The sequence below is a fragment of the Echeneis naucrates genome, chromosome 24 (assembly GCF_900963305.1).
Source record: "Echeneis naucrates chromosome 24, fEcheNa1.1, whole genome shotgun sequence".
NCBI lineage: Eukaryota > Metazoa > Chordata > Actinopteri > Carangiformes > Echeneidae > Echeneis > Echeneis naucrates.
Window position 1 is genome coordinate 936074 of NC_042534.1, and position 15683 is coordinate 951756.

Sequence of the window (15683 nt, forward strand, 5' to 3'; positions counted from 1 at the left end):
CACGTTTCAATCTGTCTCTCCATCAACTGTACTCAGTTTTCCTTTTGTTTGATAAAACGATGGAATAGCTGAGCAGCTGATCACCAGATGGCCCGTCTCTCACCTCGGCCATGGGCTTCTCGTAGACGTCTTGGGTGCTGCTGCTGTGGACCAGCAGGGCGTCTCTCTGCAGGGCCTGCAGCGGTTTGGTGGGGACGGCCGAGCCATAGTGGGCCTCCAGAGTGTCCGGACGGGTTTTCTCCGACCTCAGGAGGCCGATGATGTCCTCTCTGGCCTGAGACACAACGGAAGCATTAGTTCTTTTCCTGTTTTTCTGAAATTAACCTTCAGCTTCATTCTCAAACAAAACATGGAGAATAATATAAGAAGGAATAATCAGAACAAACGTGGAGAATGATTTTCTTTATAAACAGAAAATAAAAACATCCAGACGGCCGTTGTGTTGGGGCTGTTTACAGAAGCTTTGTTTGACTGGACATCATCAGAAAGGATCGGACGTCTCTGCTGCTGATTCCTGTCTCTGGGCAGCAGAGGGAGCCGTCCTCTTCCCTTCCCGTCACCTGAGGCCTTTCTGACCGTTCTAACCAGAATTTACCACCAACATGACCTGAGGCCTCTCAGCAGGAAGTCCAACGGCTCAACCATCATCTGACCGTCGTGTTTGTTTGATCGTTTCAGAAGTCCAACATGTCAGATTATCTAATAATGTCATGCTCTAAACCGGGACCTGGACTCAATCTGTCTAATGGCCTTAAAGGAGGTCAGACTGTGTTGAATTCTATGGGAAAATGTCCCTCCTCCTCCTGATGAGTTTATAGTCTCAGTCTGAAATACAACATGTTCATTTTTTAGATGATGCTCCATTTAGAGGGAAAGAGACCTTAAAGCAGGGGAGGGGTTAGGGGGCGGGGCTACGGAGTGACTGACAGACTGAACCACCCAATCAGGAGAGAGTACAGAGCCACACTTGGAATGGCCTGATAGTTTTTGTCACTGATTGGAGTCAAAAGAATCGAATACATGTATCAAACAGATGAAATGCCTTTTTTTTTTCTATTTGAATATCACGGGGATGGATTATTATAAATATCTTTTTATGATGTTCTCCCCCAGCAAGTGTGTGTCTTTGAAACAAAGCAGAGCAGAAACAGCTCTTCCTGTGTGAAGCGTCCCCCCCTAATGGAAAACATTCAACACGCCCAAACAGATGAGCAGGATGGAAACGGAGAGCGAGGCGGCAGCATTCTGCCTCTCCGGAGACGAGTTTATAAATGTGCCTCCATTAGAAAATCATTATCAGACAGGAACCCGGCGGCAGCGAAGGTTATTTTAAAAATCTGAAGCCTTCACACGCTGTGAAGCATCAATGTCATAAAGTCCTTTATGAGCTGCTTCAGGGCTGGGTGGGCGGTCACATGAAAACTGAACATCATGTTTAGTTGTGAGTTGTGAGCTATAACAACAGACTCACAACTCTCCCTGAAATAAACCTGCAGAGAAGCATGCTGATGGTGACAGTCAGGTTCCGGGGCCCATTTACAGGGACTCACCTGAACTTCTCCTTCCATGATGCCCAGCAGGTGAAGCAGCTCCTTCTTTGACAGATCCGTCGTCCCGGACTTCCTGCTCTCTGCAGGTCTCGGAGGTTTCCTCGCCGTGCCCCCTGTCTTCCCATCCCTCTCCTCTTGTTGGACTTTTATTTTCCTCTTCGGCAGCTCCGGCGTGTTTCCGTCCTCCTGCTTGATGAAGCCTTTGGCGGGCTGGATGTGTCCGTCGTCTGGACCCTCCATGGTGCAGGTCCTGGATCGCATTTTCTTCTACCTGTGAAATATTGACAACATTTTCTTCATTTCCAGGACTGTTGGCTTTTTAAATCAACAAATGTTCACAAAGTTTTCACAAACAAACAAAGTTCTTCATCAGCTCTCAGACAACATCCATGTTTATTAAGATTTCTTGTTTTCCAGCCACTTCCTCCGCTCATGCAGCACTTTTTGGCAGAAGTGAAGACGTAATGATTCTGACAGCGATGAAATATCCACCATGATGGATTACCTATCTGAGACATCGAAGGTTCCACTTCTGCTCCACGGAGGAAATGAACTGGCACTGAAAGCTGCCTGGCAGTTCGATAAAGACACATTTTTCAATTATTGTCGGACTTTGAGTGACGGAAACCAAATAAAAAAACACACATTTCTTCCAAAGCATGAACACTTTTGGTTTTCTCACATGACAGTTTGGTGTTTGTGTTTTTGTGGGTGGTCCTTTCACTAAAATATGGATTTTTTTTTTTTTTTTTGAGAGAGAACATTTTTGTGCAAATATGAAAAATCATACTCTGTCTGTAAAAGTGGATGTAGACTTCGACTGAGAAGCAAAGTCAAAGCTGAAGTCAAAGAAGTCAATTTGCATTGAAGTCTATGGGAAAATAGCCCTACTTCTCTCTTGACAGCATACAACAGTTCACAAAATGTGTGTGGTAATAGAATTAATTTGATGAAAACATACTCACATGATCTTCACTTTATGATTCATACATGATGTTAATCAAAGGAAGTTTATTTGGACGTCACATTTAAATTTGGATGATGAGAATCGAAGGACGAACACAGAAAAAAAGCAGAAATTCTCCGGATTGAGTCAGACAGGCCCAGATTTGGTTTGGCCTCTAAAACAACCAGGAGGTCTTGATGTGACTGGCATCGGTGATGTGGATCCAGGTAGAACTGGGACCAAATCCTCCAGTTCGAAAACAAGTCCAGGACCAAAGTGAGACCGGGGTCCAGCAGGTTTACACTGTTTGGATCCGAATGAGGACACGGTTTCTCCGAGGCTGCAGGTCTGGATGAAAGCGGGCCGTGACTCAGCCCGGGAAAATCCTGGCAGCAAAGTCTTAGCAACCGTATTACCGCTGCCTGTTATTAATAGTTGTTTCAGGGGAGATGCCAAGATCCCCCACAGAGCTGTGCCTTCTTTGTTTTGTTTTGTATTTTAAGAGGTCGGTGAACTGGACGAGGAAAGGGAGACCTGCGGTGGCAAAACATCAGCCCAAGACCTGAGGCGGGTTCTGGAGGTCTTTTTTTAACCGCCCCTTTGTTTCCTTGAGTTTTTATTGAGCTCTATTAATGCTTTAATCCGGTGACGCAGAGCTGTCTGTTCTAAAACGTGCTAAAGACGGAGCGTGACGGTGACAGCGACCCCTGAGATGTTGGTTAAGAGAAAGCATTTCATTCGAGGAGATGTGCTGCACATCTGCAGCGTTTCCTTGAAATGATGCTCACATACGAGTAATGTGGAGCAGAAAATGTGCTTTGAAGGCTTTTAAAGGCACGACTATGTTTCCTATTAACATTACATCAGTAACATGTTCGCTGACAAACACATTTCATTTATTTTCCATCAAAGTATCTGGACCAGCGGTTTTGTTCAACTGTTTTATGTTGCTGTTTACGGCACCAGCAGCCGTTAATCCGGTCCGGGCGGGATCCAAGCAGATTAGCTCTGTTCCCACAGTGTAATTGGAGGGAAAAAGTACAATATTAATTAAATATCTAGTAAACAGGGTTTTGACAAGCTTAGAATAAGACCAAAGATCCTGACAGCTATCTTCTAAACGATCATTACTGATATTGAACGGCCTAAACTGTGAGTTCAGTGTCCGTTTGTTCAGACGTTGTGTATGAATTTCATTCCAGCTGCCAAAGTGTTGCACCGAGTCACCGCATGCCGGCAGGGTGTCGTATTAGGGCCCACATCAGCAAACTGATCTGTGTAAACAGTTTATCTTCAGCGAGGAGGAACCCTGACTAATGGAGACGTTTCCTGCAGTGACTTCATCCCGTCCGTGTTACACCTTGATGAAAACAAGCAGAGACTCTGAAGGAATCCACTTTGACCATCACTAAAAAACACCCAGACCACATGAACTCATGGAAACTTAACCGCTCAAAAAAAAAAAAAATCCCCCAGCCAATTAAACGTGTCCCTTTTTGTTGTTTCCCACCTCTGCTGATATCTACTCGCAGCCAAAAGTATGCAGACATGTTATATTTTTGTTCTGGGGCTTTCTAAACCGCGGAAAACTCTCGTCCATCGCTCCAGGATTCTCAGCTCAGCTTTTATTTCATTCGTGATGGAGTGATGGAGTTTATTCATGTTAATTATTAAAAAGTCAGGAGATTAAGTGAAAATGATTATGAAATGTTACACAAAACCAATCATCACTTTTTTACAAATAAATTATACAACAAAATTAAAAAGTAGTTTCCGACAGATCATGTGCAACAAATGTAAATAAACCTAAAATATAACATACCAAGTAAAGTGCAGTTTGCAGCCGCCATCTTCCCTGGGGAAGAGATATTTATGGAGACGCGGCCAGGCCGAGCCGGTTTCCCAGATTTACGCTTCAGAACGGATCAAACCTCAGACAGCTGTGGCCTGCGGTCGACACACGAGACACACAGCGGTATGTTGGCAGTAAAGAGAAGGTCACAGGTCTGACTCCAGGATCTGGGTCCGACCAAAGTGAACTATGGGTCCTGATAAAATTTTCTACAGAAGTAAATCCAGTTTAACGAAACAAAGACCAAAGCCGCGCAGCAACCAGTGCTGTTTGTTTGGTGAAATTTAAAAAGGCCTCATTTAGAGTCCAACACGGGGCTTTATAATCTGCAGCCGACCCCCCAGATGCCTGACGCCCATTTTAGGTTCCAGCTGCGGCTCTCAAACTTCACAACAACACTCAGCCGCCATCTGTTTACTGAGCTGGAGGGTCACATGTGGCCGGTCAGAGCGATGGAGCGTTTGGACAAAACGTCCACGAGGTTGCGTTCCATCAAATGAATCCCAGCTCAGATTTACTGATGTGTGCTGAGCTAAACATAGATCATACTCACATTTCTGGCTTCTAGCCTGTTGGGTTTGTGTTGTCTACCCGATGACAAAACAAACACACAACAGACACAATCCCCGTCTTGTTTATTTCATGATTCAAAGCAGTATCAGTAAAGAAATTATCTAAATTTTACGGCTGTGCGAGAGCAAAGTTATCGTTGGTGGCTAAAGATAACCTAAATGGGATTCGTTACGCTGCGCTGATTTTCACTTTTCGCTCGTTTGACAGATAAAACGTTAATTACAGGAAGAGGCCGCTGTGTTAGCTGGCTTAGATATCCAAATCCTCCTGTTCCTGTTAAACTAAAACAAACAGAAAGAAGTTGGTCTCCCTGATGAACAGAGTTATTTCTTTTTATCTCCATGTCTTCATCGATCTTTACATATTTGGTTAAATATTCCCTGAACCGAGCCTGATTTAATATTAGATCCTGAACAAACAGCAATCTTTCACCAAAGTCAACTGAGTTTGGTGGGTAGATTGAAATGTGACTATAAGGGAGCCATCTGAGCTGTGAGGAGGTCAGATCTCATTATTCCCTAAATGTCTCTGAGGTTCCACCTCGCTGCTTTAAGGACCCGCGTCCTCCTCAGATCTGCAGGAGAATCTCCTCTTTCTGTTTCAGACACCTCCTCGTTGTTATCAGCACTAAAGTGCTCGGCTGCTCCAGATGAACAACTATAAATAATCTTTACAGCATCATTTTCAGTAAAACTCAGTTAGATCAATGAATGAAGTAAAGGAAATAAATCAGGTTAACTTTATGGAACATGATGCTGTAATTTGAGGATGGAAACACTGAAATTCAAACACAGAACAAAAAGGTAGTTTTAAGGGAAAACCTCCAGCCAAAGGTTCGTTGGGCGTGTGAGCTCAGCTGGCAGCTGGCAGTCTGCGACTGCTCGGGGTTTTATTTTTATCCAACTGAGCCTGTAAAACACTGCGAGGAACCTCGGAGGTAACAGCTACTGCAGGATGGAAAAAAGTGGTTTGTGAAAAAATAGCCTGAGTCATTCAGCCGGCTTTGACTGAGCAGGTAGTTAAAGGCAGTTTGACCCAGAGTTGAACCCCATCACAGTTTCTATGTATTCATAACTGAGAAATTAGATCGAGACAATTTCACTGCCAGGCGCTTTTGTAGCTCCAAATTTTTGACTGCAGGTAAAAAGTAAAATGATAAATCTTAATGCTGAAAGAAAGAATATAAGATTCATTCCACACTTCCAGACTTTTTCTCCCGCAGAAGAAGATAACAGATCACCTGGCTGAATTTGTGGCGGATACTGTTTCTATAATCAATGTTTGGTTGTTCTCTTGTTGTTCTTATAAAAAGGTAGAACACCATCTCCAGTTCACTGAGCCTCAACAAATAAACCTCAACCTGCTCGTGTCTCCAGATACAAACATCCAGAGCACCTCTCCAACCAGGTCAGGGTCAGATCCTGAAGCCCCTGAAGCAAAAATACCAGAGAACGTGCGTCAGAGTTTAGTTGCATCAGCACGTCGTTGTGGAGGTTAATGAATCTGTGGAAAAAGCACTCGACATAAATAAATCGTACAGTGCTTCACTGATATCAGACCGTCGAGCACTCAAAATACTGACACTTACAGTCCTGGCTTGAGTGTCACTACGGGCTCACATTACCATCTGTAGGTGACACAGCCAGATCAGAAATAGAAGACTCTACCTGCCAGCTGAAGGTGACCGTCATCTGTTTGTCTTTCAGTTCATCCTCCACACATAAAAACCTAAACTGCTGCACATTCGTAATATTCAGGTAGGATTTGCATTAATGTCCAAAATAATTTTGTGATTTTATCCAATTCTGTCCGCATTTTTTTTTATCAAATCTGTGCTGTTTCTTTTCAGCTGTTTATTTTCATCCCATGTTGGTTTTTTACATCACTGATTAGATAATCATCTCTAATTCATTCTACGTGAGCAGGATTAAGAGGAGAGCGCAGCAAATTGTTTCTGTTTCTCCCTCTTGTCTCCTTTCACCCCGACATTAAACTTTTGCCCTGGGCAGCTTTAACTCTCCAAATTAGACCCGATTCCCGGACCAAATCATTCATTGGGAGGGGGATTCCTGCTCTGGGACTAAGCAGGGTTTTAAACTCCCAGTGGTTTGTGCAAGAGCTCTAATCAGCGGTGACCAGTCCAGAGAGCTGACATCACTCCGACATGCAGCCGAAAACAGCAGCCAAGTCTCACATGCCTTTCAGATGGAATGAGCATGAAGTCATTTCCCTCATAAACTGTGAGAGTAGACGAGGGTGGGGTGGAAGGTTTGGAGGGGGGGCATCATTAAAACCCTTTCACTTTTACGTTTTTACAAGCCATTTAGCTCCAGAAGGAAGATGAATCTGACGCTGCTAGGTGGTCGGCCCACCAGCAATTTAGCTTGTCAGTGATTTGAGAAATGAGTCATGAGAGGCGAATAAACTCTGACCAATCCCATCAGTGGCCTCGGAGAGTGATCCCATTATTTGGAAACCAATAAAAGATAGAGAAGTCGCGAAGTGGTGCACGAAATCGCTCATTTCACAAAGGAGATGAAAATTATAGCTCGATAACGCAGTCTGATAACGTCGGGCTCATGTATTATCATCACGGGGAGACTGAAGCTGAATAACATCAACTCATTCAGACTTTCATAACTTCACTGAAACTTTTACATTTCAGTCACACTCCAACAGCCTCACAGAAAACACTGATATTTTACACTCACAACTCAACATTTTAATAAAAACCACTTCAATCAGCCAGTCACATGTAGACCCAGTCCTCCAAAGTGGACCAGGACTCAATGAATGGGGCTGCAGGGTATTTCGATGTGGAGGTCTGGTTGAACATGAGATTCAAAGCGCAGCTGACAAATCTGCAGAAACGATGTGATGCATTCATGTCGACATGGAGCTGAGTGTCCCAACACGGAGAGGTCTGAGGTCTGTTTGTGTTACTCTAGACTGCAACACAACTTCACAGGAAGATCAAAACTCACGTGTGCAATCTCTGAGGTCTAATTTAAAAGGAAATTCACTGAGCACATTTATTCATCGTTAAGCTAAGACAACCTGCAGCAGCAGCATCACATCCCTCCCAGAGGAATCTAAACGATGTCATCAATGGTTGGATTGGCTCTGTGTGAGCAGAAAAACGCAGCCTTCCTCTCTGGTCCTTGTTATGTTGTCATGGGAACAGCAGTCTCTGTTATGAAACCAAACAAAAGGGCAGATGCTGCTGAACGTCCCCCGTTTGCCTCTCTCACAGATTACTGAGCTGAATTAGCAGAATGATGTCATGGTCCAGTCTTATCAGTGGAACTGAGCAGGACACGGCGACGCTGATGGTGGAGAAGAAGAGTTCAGAGACCAGAAAGTGCTGGATGGTCCTGGAGGATCTTGGGGGGTCCTGGATGGTCCTGGATGGTCCTGGTGGGTCCTGGTGGGTCCTGGAGGATCCTGGGGGATCATGGGGGGTCCTGGAGGATCTTGGGGGGTCATGGGGGTTCCTGGGGGATCCTGGGTGATCATGGGGGGTCCTGGATGGTCCTGGATGGTCCTGGTGGGTCCTGGAGGATCCTGGGGGATCATGGGGGGTCCTGGAGGATCTTGGGGGGTCATGGGGGTTCCTGGGGGATCCTGGGTGATCATGGGGGGTCCTGGATGGTCCTGGATGGTCCTGGTGGGTCCTGGTGGGTCCTGGAGGATCCTGGGGGATCATGGGGGGTCCTGGGGGGTCCTGGAGGATCCTGGGGGATCATGGGGGGTCCTGGGGGGTCCTGGGGGATTGCTGTGGTCTAACTAAGATACCAGTAAAGATCACTTAGTCATCCTTCTGTATTTCCTCTCTTCCATTGTGGCGCCACCTCTTTTATTTTCCAGATAAACTATTATATTTGTTTCATGATTTTAAATATGGAGGTGTTGGGAGAAATGATCTGGGTATGAAATCAGTGAGTATTTCCTACTTTCGTGGAAAAAGGACTCATAACAAACTGTGCAAAGAAAACAGGAAGGCTATTAATGGAGAGGATGGTTCCCAGCGATGTGGGCAGGGCAAAGCATGCTGGGTACGATAACAGATGAGGCCGAGTCCCTCCGTCTGCCGTTTGGCTTCTACTGAGTTCAAACGGCCACTTTTTTCCAGACGGGTCAGAAGGTCAACATCTGGAGGAAAAACCGTCCAGCTTCAACTCTAACTTTGTGCCGTTGAGCAAAGACGCTGACTTTGTTCTTTAAAGTTCAAATAACTTCTCATGTGTTATTTTTCTGAGCCATCTCAGCTGGCAGGAGGTACAACAATAACAACAAACCCAGAACCTTTTAGCTGACCGCCGGGTCATCTGATGTCATTTTACATTCAAAAGGTCGAAGGTGACCAGATTAACTGGTATGTTTGTTGTTTTTACATCAACAGACCTCCCTCGGAGAGAAATCAGCTTTCTGCAGCATCATCTCAGTTCTGCCCCCCCGCAGGGCTTAAGTGCTCTGGTAAAAGATCTATTAAATTAATGTTCTCTAATGCACCGCTTCCTGAAACAAGCTTTTACTGGGCTGAATGAAGGAACTCTCAGTGTCTCACAGTCGCTCCATTCATGAGTCACCGCTGGGTGGACCTTTGTTCCAGTAACACAGTCGCATGTGTGAACAAACTGCATCAAATATTTATTAAATGTTGTGTTTTTATGGACTTTATTTACCTCATTCTGTCACTCCATGTTGTTGCTTTTATTTACAACATCTGCTGCATCTTTGTTTCTGTTCCAAAAGTGTTGGGTTTTTTTGTGGAGTTGTGTGTTTTAGTCACATGCTGTGCAGATTGTTGTTGCGATTTTGGACAATTTAAAGTAAACTGGATTTGATGTCTTTTACAGATCTACACATCATTACAATGACAGTTAGGGCTGGGTCGATTCTTTGAAGGCCCCCCCCCAGCGTTACTAATAATTTTATTATCTGACATCTATCAACGACATTCATGTGATGTGACTGACTTCCCTTTCCTCCACTTTTTATTTGTCATGACATGCTTCAGGAATATGTGTTTAAAATGGCATTTTTAGTATTTTCTTTTAGAGGTATATACATTTTTCATCTTTCTCAGTGTGCACAGATTTAAAATGTAGATTTATTTCACAGTCTCCCTCTGCTGGCTTCACAATTAACTTATTGCACACCACACCAAATCCTGCAACAACTTTAATTTCAAAATGTCTGGACGTCCTCCTGCCCCCCGAGGGTCTGGAGCTCCAACACACTGAGCTGCCTCACCCGGGGGGAGAGAATAAAGGGGACGGAGGTGTGCTCGTCTCATCAGCACGAGCCAAATTTATTCATGAAGTTCTGTTAATAAAAATAAACCTCGCAGCGAATCACTAAGCAACAAAACAATAACAACAAAGGCAGACATAATTTGTGACAGTTTTGGCTGCTGAATGAATTCACACTGTTTTCCATTTCCAGAAAAGTTTCCTCTGCTGATCATCAGGGATTTGACTTAATTTTTCTGATACTTTTCACATTAAAATTTTTTTAAACAGCGATAAACATCCATCAACATAAAAAACATGAGAAGTGCAACTTTTTGATGATCAGAAAATATGAACCAGCATTATAATATAAATTAACAGCAAAATAATCATTCCAGCTCTGAGTTTACGTCCGTGTAATTTATGAGGATTTCTTTGGTAAACATGAATATTTTTTGATTTGTTGTTGGATATATGAACAGACAAAAGTCAACAGTTAGTTAGACAGTAACAGACTTTAACTTACCTGGTGTCTCGGCTCAGATCAGTTCAGTCCCAAAAAGAATGCGGTCCTCTTCAGTAGTTTGTCTGACAGAACTCACAACATTTCTGTGTTTACAGAATTATGTCTTCAATGTCTCTTTTTCTTTAATTATTATTTTTTTAGTCCAACCTGCACTTCTTCTTCTTCTTCTTCTTCCTCTCCTTCTTTTTCTTCTTCTCTGCCAGCCTGATGCTTCGCCCTTTTGGTCTGTGAACTCACGGGTCAAGAGAACAGTTAAAGCTGAGGAAAGAGAGAGAGGGAGAGAGAGGGATGAGAATAGACAGAGTTTTTCTTCCACCTTAAATAAAAGGAGTTGTGATGTTCAGCCTCTGTGTGAGTCTGTCGGAGTGAGACTCTGCTCTATATTTAACCTCTGCGCTCAGTCTCTGTTAGCAGCTGAACCGACTGACTGAGGCTTTTCCACCCCCCACCCCCCCAAACAGCTGAACTATCAGTCCGTCCAGCAGCCTGACCACTCCTCCTCCTCCTCCTCCTCCTCCTCCTCCAGGGGTTTGGCTCGGCCCAGCTCGGCTGGCGTTGGTTGAATGAGGTTGTGCTGCAGGTTTACTTTGGTCTGGTTTAACAGCTTTCTTTGGTTTTTGGTTTAAACTCCACCAAACGAACTGAAGATTGTCTTAAATGTTTACTGCAGAGGTTCCTGTTCCCCAGAGGATGAACCCGGCTGACTGTCAGCAGCCCTCTGAATGAACTGTAGGAACGGCAGGCAGGACATTCCCATCAGCCTGAGCTGGACTTTACTGTCAAGATGGTGCACATAGTGAACATTATTTCTGTTTAGTAAGCACGTTAGAGGTGGAGTTGTGAACTTGTTGGCATGTAGCTCTGAACGCCGCCGTCATGGCCGTAGACCAGAGTTCCAAAGCGCCCAAACATCCCTCGGACCAAGGGCTTAACTTTGAGTTGAACATCGGGGGGGTTGAGCTGTCCAGGATACTGTGGCCGCTTTATTCTGTTTTGTCTGGAAGCTTTGAATATGTCATCAGCTGTAATCAACTCTTACCATTACTACTCATGGATACAGCTCTTGAGGAATAAAAGAAAACTTCATTTATTTAAGAGTTTTGTTTTTTTTTTTTTTTTCAGATAATTTTTTTGACATTTTTTCCAACTACAGAATAATCAGTTAAACGAAACAGCATTGCTGCTGTCGCTCTAACTCACACAGTTGTAACCATAAAATTCAAAGCACCATATTAGACACCTTTTACAGGTGTTCTACCTGGAGGTGCTGTGTCTACAACGACAGATTGATGACGTCAGCTTCAATGTTTATATCCAGATAACTGTTCACCTAACTCCGTGTCACCATCTGCTGTAACCATGACGACCAGGTCGCCTGTTATCCGAGGAGCGAGTCTTGCTAACTGTTAGCATTACAGCTAAAGATGCAGCGTTCAGGTTTTGGTGGTGTTGTGGCTGGTTTGGATTATTGGGTGGGTGTCAGCCAACCACCACCCCATGCCTGGGACTGATACTTCAGCCAAGAATCACACTTCCTCAGCTCCACATTCTCCTCCGAACATGGCTTCAAATATCCAAGATGGCCGACAGACGTCGATGAGTTCTGCTGTCATCTCCTGTCAACTCTACACTGTCTAAAAATCACATTTAATGATGACTCACTATGTGAATAGAAATTCCACGTGTTGTAATTCAACAAGAGTTCAGTTAGTTAAAAGAAGATAAGTTTGACTGTGTAGTAAAATTGGCATTCTGAAATCCAAATTTAAGTAAAATCTTTGTCAGATTTTTGATACTTGATCTGAAAAATACAGTTTGTTTTTCTTCTTACTGCTCCAGTCTTAAATACTGAGCTCTTAAAACCATGCTGAAAGATTTTAAAGTTAACCTGATGGTCCTATAAATGAGCCTAAAAGGAAATGAAGGCTTAGGTTGACTTCTGCGATACAGATATTTTCTTTCGCTCCTTCAGGAGAACGAGGTCAGAGGTCTGAAATATCCAAAGAAGAGCTTGCAAATATTGAAGCATAAAAGCATTAAACTAAGAAGAAAAGGCTGTAACGATAGAAATCAGCTCATGAATCAGTCTATTTTACTCACATTACTTCCGGCAGCTCAGTGCTGTAAATGACAGGGTGTGGGCGTTCTCTGACTTCCTTTTATTCATCCTTCTCTTTATTTTTTGTTTGTTTTTAAATCCACTTACATCTGCTCTGCTCACCATCTCAGCAGTTTTATCAAAGTTAGAGCGAGCAGGGCCAGACAGGCTTTTCCAGAATACAAGATGATTTATCTGTGAGGACATTTGGTCCTAATAAAGGCAGTCTGTTAGAAATGAGGAACGTTAAGAATCACAGTTCAGAGTGTGGCAACCAGCTGCAGCAGACACAACACAGCTGACATTAAAGGCCGGAGTCAGACCTCATGAGCTGATTCACTGATTGGAAAGAGATTTTTTTATGGACAAAGAGCTAGAAGAAAGAAAACGAGGCCAAAACCATTTATAGAATTTCAAACATACATACACACTGTTATTCCGAGGTCACGGTGTTCATTTCTTCTTGGAAACCAGCACACAAGAAACAAAATGCTGACAGGAAGTCACTGCTGTTGACTTCAAGTCATCCATGTTTCTTTTTTAGAATCAAAAACAAAAACTGTAAATCTTAATTTTTCTTAGATGATTTGATTAGATAGTATGCCAACATGGTGACCCCTTGTGGAAAAATCAAAGAAGATATCGTAAAATATATATATTTTTATGTTTCTTGTGATTATTAGCTTTGATAAATACTTAAAACGAGGAGTTTGTGTTTGTGTGTCCAACAGCTGAGTGGAAGAAAGACCAAATTGTTTTGAGAGTTAAAATTCATTTTAATATCCTTTTTAGAGGCCTTTTGAGGCGTTTCTATTTTTTCTTATAGTGATTTTTTTTTATATCTGTGACTCATAAACACTGTTCTCTGTAAAAACTAAAAACACAGATTGGATTTTTCCTTATTTTCCTGATGAACACTCTTTAAACCCAAATGACCAAAGAAAGGTTGAACACAGAAAGTTGCTTACATGTGTTTGCGTTGTTGTGGAGCTGATTTGAAGTTTCTATCTTAACACAACACTTAAATTATTTATACACAGAGAGACACCACAGAGGGACCACACCCAGGCCTCCTGCTGCAGTCACTAACTTCACATACAATTGGCTCTGATTCCTGGTTTATCTGTAATTTTCCATTAATCTGAACGTCGGGAGGCTCTGTGGATGAATTAGGGAGCTGCTGTGTGATAGTCATTGCAGCGCATTAAAGGAGGAGAAAGTCATGACTTACTTCACGCTAATGAGCTTCCCCTGCGACTCTGCACATTTCACTGTGAATAATCAGAGCTGGGACGGACTCTGGAGCAAATAACCTTCCAGTTTCTCAGTGGGGCCACAGGTGGAGAGTTTTTGGAAGCACAAAGAGAAAATCTGAATGCTGCACCTTGACATATACAAAGTTTTTCATTTTTACATCATTTCACTGTAAAAAACGCCTTTTTAACACAAACATTTTAAACTTATACGTGGAGGAGTCTATAAGAAGTGTTGTGTGCAGTGCAGTCAGAATAAACCGGTTGCAGAGGAAGACTGAGCTGTGAGCGGTGACATCATTGTACTGGAGCTAATTATTCAGTGATTTCAGTGAGGAACATCGCCACCTAGTTCCAAACATCAGCCCATCAGGCAGCCAGGGATATTTAAACATGGTGGAAACCTGCAGTTTTAGTTGGCTTTTACTTCTTATGATAAATAACTATTGAGTTTGATAGTCATGGATTATTGCCTGCTGTTTCTACAACATACATGTCAAATAAAAAAAATTTAAATAAAAAAGGAATGATGACAGAAGGTGAGTTTGTTTCACGGCAATGTTTTCTTGAGTTTCTTGGAATATCAATCTAAATTAATGCCAAATTTTTGTCTCATGATTCATCAGATATAACATTATTTTACTTTTTGTGGCTTTATCTCTGAAAACCTCCCACAAAGTGTCTTTCTCATTTGTTTCTAATGTTTTAGCAGGAATTCAAATCAACATCAGTAAGTTCCCTTGACAGTGTAAACACCATCATCCACGGACTCCAGAGGATGTTGACATTTAGAGTATTGTTGAAACTACAGGATTGTGTTGATGTAGAAGAGCAGGCTCTCTATTTTTACAAAATGAAGGCACTGCACTTCCAAAAGAAACCCTACAAAATAAAAGAATGAGAGTATGGCCAGATTAAGTGTTTTTCATTAATTAATTCAACTACATTTAAATTTGGGTTGTTTTTGTTGTTGTTGTTTTGTTTTCATATACATACACACACATCGCCGAAAAATCTGAAATCTTCTTGGCATGTTTTTATATCAAAGGTCAAAGGTCAAAGTCAAAGTCAGCTTTATTGTCATTGCCAGTAGCTGATATACACAGACATTGATATTGCAGTACTCCCTGAGGCCCACGGTGTAACAACAATAATAGTACAATAACAATAATAACAGTGCAAAATCATGCAGTAGTTTCATTCAGTAAATGAAGAGATTTTCATCATCATCTTTTAAATATCATTTTCATACACTACATATATATATGAAGACTGTTATAAGACTGTTTTTTATCTTTGTATTGTTACTCTTGTTGTATCACTTGTGTTGTTCATTGGAGCAACTTGGCAAACGAATATTTGGGAAATGTTTTCTAATCTTATTTAATCTAGTCCTTTAAAATGAAATTACACATATAATATGAAAGCTATCTAACAATAACAAATTCAATTTAAACAGCAGGAAAAGATATTTATTATTTTTGTTATCCTGTGTTTTCCTCATCTTGTTGTGTTGGAGCCACCTTGTGTTTCCTTCAGGATTGATAAAATTTTATCTTATCTCATCGATATAAACACAATTCTTTTTGTTGTTGTTGTTGTTTGCCTTCTGCAGGATGTAAAGAGAATAGATGTTACATATTTTATACAC

At 42.3% G+C, this 15683-nt stretch overlaps 1 protein-coding gene across 4 annotated transcripts in view; it reads right to left on the reverse strand.

Moving 5' to 3' along the window:
* filip1b (filamin A interacting protein 1b) overlaps positions 1-11086 on the reverse strand; it is a 22584-nt gene extending 11498 nt beyond the window's left edge. For 2 of the 4 annotated variants that reach the window (XM_029496846.1, XM_029496843.1), the window contains exons 1-3: positions 10682-11086; positions 1551-1821; positions 104-274 (exon numbers count right to left, since the gene is read on the reverse strand). In XM_029496846.1, the coding sequence (XP_029352706.1) occupies positions 104-274; positions 1551-1811 (432 nt within the window). In that variant the 5' untranslated portion in view covers positions 1812-1821; positions 10682-11086. Of the gene's footprint in view, positions 1-103; positions 275-1550; positions 1822-2515; positions 2830-4318; positions 4643-10681 lie in introns of those variants that run through there. The other 2 variants (XM_029496845.1, XM_029496844.1) reach the window with 2 other exon arrangements.
* Positions 11087-15683: the final 4597 nt, after the last annotated feature.